At 35.3% G+C, this 6,219-nt stretch overlaps 1 protein-coding gene across 1 annotated transcript in view; it reads right to left on the bottom strand.

The window, feature by feature from the left end:
* Positions 1-411: 411 nt before the first annotated feature.
* Positions 412-6,219, bottom strand: part of LOC140234267 (peptidyl-prolyl cis-trans isomerase FKBP1A-like) — a 7,107-nt gene continuing 1,299 nt past the window's right edge. Inside the window, exons 2-5 of the mRNA XM_072314329.1 lie at positions 3,387-3,434; positions 2,750-2,865; positions 1,146-1,219; positions 412-469 (exon numbers count right to left, since the gene is read on the bottom strand). Coding sequence (XP_072170430.1) covers positions 412-469; positions 1,146-1,219; positions 2,750-2,865; positions 3,387-3,434 — 296 coding nt within the window. The remainder of the gene's footprint in view (positions 470-1,145; positions 1,220-2,749; positions 2,866-3,386; positions 3,435-6,219) is intronic.

The following is a 6,219-nucleotide window of genomic DNA, read 5'->3' as shown; positions in this document are numbered from 1 at the left end:
GGGTCGTATCATTTGATTGCAGATGGAGCTGATATGGTTGCCTTTGTCCATCAAAAAAAAAAAAGAAAAAAAAAAGAAAGAAAGAAAGAAAGAAAGAAAGAAACTGCCCGAGCATATTACCAAACGAAAAAAAAAAACACAACAAAACAAACAAACAAAAAAAAAAAAAAACCCAACTCCAACAACCCATCTCTCTTTCTTCTAATATTTAATATTTCATTATATTTCCATGATTTAGAAAATAGTAGCTTAACAAAATGTGGTAAGTATTTATAGGTAATAACAAATTATAATATGTCTGGCAGTAGACAAACTGAATAGCATAATCTTATCAAGGTATATTCTTGGTGGTCGATGGATACGACATCATTCCCGAGTCTCGGTGAGATCGACATCGTCACCCGACGTCGTTCAGTCCCTTATGGCGATGAGTTCGATGTCGAAGATGAGTGTTGCATTTGGCGGGATGGTATGTATATGTCAAGGAAGGCCCAGAAAGATATCAGTAACTTGACATCATTACATTCGCTCTTGAAATTGGCCATGACCCCCCAAAAGTGTAAAAACTTAATGTCTGTTAATTTGCTGGGGAAAATATTGACGTGAAAATGATACGTACATTGCAGTAATAGTGATAATAACAATACTCCTTCAACAATTTTAATATCAGTTCTAATGATAATGATAACATTGGTGATGATAATGACACTACTACCAGTGCAATAACAACAACAGCAGCAAAAGCAACAACAACAATTACTACTAACAACAAAAACAACAACAACAACTACTGCTACTACTACTACTACTACTACTACTACTACTACTACTACTACTACTACTACTACTACTAACTGTTACTTCTTCATGTTCTAAAAAGTATACAAAAAGTGTATCTTTGATCAATCAAAAACTTGTCATAAATAATGACGTATGCCGAAAGAGAACTTTTTGACAGAGATATTAAAGTGTGTATGTATTTGTGTGTATGTCTATGTGCGTGTGTGTATGTGTAGTAGTTTGCATGGGGAAACTACTACAAATTAATATGCGTAAGTGCGCATGCTCACTCAACCGTGTTTCTTACGAACCCACTGAACAAGAATGTGATGTCATAGGGTTTAAAGGTCATTTGCAAAGGATATCATCCTGGGTAACCGTGACTTCCATAGCCGAAATCAGGTGAACAGGTGAGGATGGATCTCTCTCCGAGGCTCATCTGTGAAAATGGCGATGATAATGATTATTATAGCAAAAATTACGCTGTCAAGATGATAGCGTTGATTCAACATAACTGAAACTGATGATTTCTTAGTCTGGCTTCCAGACCCTCTGCTCGTACTATTTTGCTATACAGGATATTGACACCCTCAACGTCAAAAACTGGGGCAGGTTTAGGTGGATTTGTCCCTCCTACGGCAAAGACGGCGACTCAATTCGTCGCCGCGGAGGGCGCACTCTGAAAAAAAGGAGTAACATCCAGTTGGCAAAGGGTCTGGAAACCAGACTAATCGTTTATATATAATTGTCTGCTTGGTAAATATGTGTGTTATTTTGGTCGTGTTGTTGCTGTCTGTCACCATTATAATTTACAGTAAACCTTGTACCCATCACTTATCTATACTCTAAATGTGTGTCCTTGTTTCAAATAACTTTAACCAGAGTCTTTGATGAATTATTAACCCACTTATTTATTAATGGTAGTTACATTATACAAGTGAAAGCAAATTTCGACGGAAAGTAAATTACTGTAAACATACATAAAACATTGCTATACTGCATGTGGAAAAACGTACTTTCCATGTGAGCTCCGCTTTAGACACTTGCCGTGTTCTGAGTTCAGGCAGCATGTATGAATGACTGGCTGAGGAAAGCTTTTTGATTCTTGAATTAGGCTAACATAATGAGACTGTATCCTACCTCTATTTTCTTTTCTTTTTTTAATTGGTCAATTTAATTTTATTTCAGTTTATTTTTTATTTCTCTTCCAGCTCAGAACAAAATACAACAAATTACAAAAGACTTTGGTTCACGTTGGTTGATAACATTAGAGGTTATTAACGAATTGAGGGCATGTATACATAGTTACATTTCTATGTTCTCAGTAAAAGTTATAAGCGTGGGCCGCAAAAGGGTTAAAGGACAACTCCACCTTCATTATGTGGATTGAGTGAATGTTAGCAGAACACATCAGTGAAAAATTGAGGACAATTAATTGGACAATCCATTCAAAAGTTATGAATTTTTGAAGTTTCTGCGCAGTCGCTGCTGGATGAGAAGACTACTACAGGTTGATATGATGTCACATTGATTGTGTAGAACGATGTAAAAGATAATATAAAGAAAATTCAACATATTTTCACTTTTCTCGCATAATAGATGAATACTGGACTTCCATCATTCAGAACGGGGGGGGGGGAGTGATATTGCCCTTAACATAACGTTAATGACAAGTCGAAGAAATGCGCACTTTTGTTTTTCAAAAAATGAAATTTTGTGAAAGTCTCTTTATATTCTCCTTATATCGCTCTGACATAAGACATCATACACTGCTGTAGCCGTCTTATCCAGCAGAGATTGCGCAGAAACTTCAAAAATTCATAATTTTTGAACGGATTGTCCAATATCCCCCAAACTTTCAGTAATGTGCGCTATTAATATTGCTGTATTCACTCCATTCACATGTATATGAAAGTGGACTTGTCCTTTAAGGGTCGAACCGTTTGGAGAGTCCATCCGACCAACCTACCTGTGCCACACCCACATCCCACCCCTTGATGACCTCTCCATGACCGATCTTGAACTCGAAGGGGGAGTGGATATTTCTCCTCGAGTTGTCGAACTCCCGCCCGTCCGTCAGCGTGCCTGCACGGTGGGACCAGGGATTGAGGTTAGAATAACATGGTCCTGGATCGTGTGTCATTATCAACCAACTATCATATACACCGTATCTACCTATTATGTATGCTTGCATGCACACACACTTATGATATAGTATTATATGATATGATATGATATAATATAATATAATATAATATAATATAATATAATATAATATAATATAATATAATATAATATAATATAATATAATATAATATAATATAATATAAATATAATATAATATAATATTATAATATAACATAATGTAATACAACACATTATAACAAATAATATGATTAATACATACTGAATAAAAGATATATTTACATTTTACCACACGGATGGATACAGCATAAACATGTCTCAATCCTATTTTGGAAATCGATCACTTTTTTTTTCCAAAAGTCATTTCAGTTGCATACAATCCTTTGAGTATGGTAGATTCCACTCGATTTGATTGACACTGAATCAGAAACGAGAGAAGGGTGTACGCTGTGCACACTCACCGATATAGTGAACTACACATGTCTGACCAGACTTGGGAAATGTCCTGCCTGTGAGGAGTGGAAAAAATACAAAATATCATACTTTGAGCACTTTCTATGTTATGTGTGTGTGTGTGTATAAAGAGAGAGATAGGGAGGCGTGGAGAGCGGTGTATGATGTTGTTACTGCTACTGAAGACGAGGAGAATAATAGTTGCCAGCATAAACGACAATAGTTACCTGTAATAATGTTTTTTATGATCAGTGCTAATAATATACAAAACAAGGCACAAATCTACACAAGCATCAGGAAGAATAATCCTTCTTTTGATTGGCAAGCTTGTTTGTCATGAATCATGCACCATGCACTTCTCTTTTGACAAAAAAAAAAAATATTTTTCTTAAAGTATGCTAAAGGTCTTTGACATATTATAATGATGGTAACACGTCTTTGCGAGTCCTCCTCAGTGCATAAACGTTCTGTCGAGGGCCTGTGCCCAAATATTTGAGAAAAATTCAAATAAGTGAAACCTAGAGAGCTACTCAATCATGCGGAGATCATACGGAGTTGCAAATTTGATTACCTTTTCTTATTTTCTATATTTCATAACTCCTTTTTTATTGAATGTGTCCAATTTTCACCAAAATTGTCACGGCTTTACTTCTCTGACTTTCTAGTTTTCATACAGAGCAACTCAGTATCGGGATGGAATTTCCCTTCCATATAGGAAAAGAAAGTGTGGAATCACCTTGTGATTGTACATAGTTAATACTACGAAATAAGGATCAAAACTGAGCTTTTACTACAACAACAAGCCCTCTTTCGCATTTCAATAAAGATTTGTAGTGAATTGCAAGTATTCCTCATAAGATACGAAAGACACTCTATACTCAGTTGTGAATTTATGTGATATGTATTAGTTCCGTTAAATCTGTATATTCAATTTGATTCATTTGTGCGTTATTTCCATCCAACAAAAAGGTGGGGCAAACACATATACAAAGTATACATCTAATAAATCATACCTTTAACAATCTGTAAGAAACATAGATCTTGTAAGAATGTTTAGAAGTTTTACAGATCCACGCATTTTGCTTAACTGTGATGTAAAGCACAATGGGGAAAAAAAGCAAATGGATGATATGGTGAGCAACCTCACAATGCTCCCCTTAATCTAGACACAAATATTACCCATTTTTATTAGATAAAGCAAAATATAAACTGTATCCCTACATTACGTTATAATGTTGTTCAAACTTTTATTGAAAGTGAATAATATGCGGGGTGTTGTTGCAGTTGCCAGATTATATACAAAACATGCCGTTTTTATCTTATCCAAGAACCGGGACAAAGAGCAGCAAGACCAGCAACACGAGCAAGAACAACATTAAAAAAAAGGACCTAATGGAAAAACATCCCTCACTAACACCATCCCGGAAAAAAATAAGGAAAACGAAATAGAGAAACGATCAAAAGCAAAATAACATAAAAAAAAGAAAGTTTGGAAGGTACAACTCCCGGTCACGAATAAAAATTGAGAGTCTTGTCATATGATCTGTAGCGCTGAAGTTTGGTTTCCAAACTACCATTCTCGAATTTCTCATAATTATTACTGGTGTCAGCTGGTGTAATAACCAATTACGGGCTTAACAACAACAGAACCCCACAACCCTCCCCCAAGGTTTTGATCTGAGGTATGACCTTTAGGTTGTTTTCCTTACGGGTATGCCATGCCTTTTGTTCACTCGTTTTCAAGTGATTATGAAAATTAAAACTTTGGAATTTCCTGTCGTAAGATTGATTGGATACATATGTGCTGCCAAAATATGATTGCCTTACATAAGCCTTATAATATACATTATATAGCTTGTAATTCTAAAAAATTTTGCCAATTATCCTGTATTTTTCTTTTTCTATGTTTTGTATTGTTGTTGTTGTTTTTGTTTTGTTTTGTCTGATACTATGATGATGATGATGATAATAATAATAATAATAATAACAATCATCATCATCATCATCATCATCATCATCATCATAATAATGATAATAATAATAATCATAATAATCATAATCATAATCATAATAATAATGGGAGGGGACGCTGAAAATAAAAGTGGGGGCGCTGTGGCAAGTGGATAAGACTCCCGACTCCCGATCGGAGGGCCCGAGTTCGAGTCCCACCCAGTGCTTACGTCCTTGGACAGGATGTTTTTACCCACTATGGTCCCTCTCGACCCAGGTGTATTGATGGGTACCTGGCAACGCTGGGGTAATAATAATGGCAGGGCCCTCTGGTAGAGCAGTAACAACACTGAAGAGGCTACCCTGGATACATAAGACTTTATTATTATTGTATCATTATCATCATTGCATCTTCTACTATTACTACTAAATCTATTAATACTAGTAATACATGTAATAATGATAACTATAAAAGCAATAACAATAATGCTAACAGTAGTTGTGATAATAATGATGATAAACTTAACGAAAACGTTAATCATAGAGGCAATAATAATAATGAGAATGATGACAGTAACAAAAATAATGATAATAACAAATACTACCCACTTCTACACATCGTAACTGTCATCATCATGATCTTTATGACGATAATTGTAATAATTTATGATGGCATGATTTAATGGCAGTGACAATATACGCCTGTCGTTTTAAATGCATACAAAACTAAGACAGACTAAAATGAATAAGTGCTTGGTACTGCAAAATCGGAAAATAGCATTCAACACACACATACTGAAGCTTTTCGACATGCACTCATCAGAGTGATCATCATGCGATTTCACTCTGATGAGTGCATGTCGAAAAGCTTCAGTATGTGTGTGTTAAATG

This window comes from Diadema setosum, chromosome 10, assembly GCF_964275005.1.
Source record: "Diadema setosum chromosome 10, eeDiaSeto1, whole genome shotgun sequence".
In the NCBI taxonomy this organism is placed as follows: domain Eukaryota; kingdom Metazoa; phylum Echinodermata; class Echinoidea; order Diadematoida; family Diadematidae; genus Diadema; species Diadema setosum.
The sequence above is the reverse complement of the archived record's forward strand: the minus strand, read 5'-3'. Positions and strand labels throughout refer to the sequence as shown.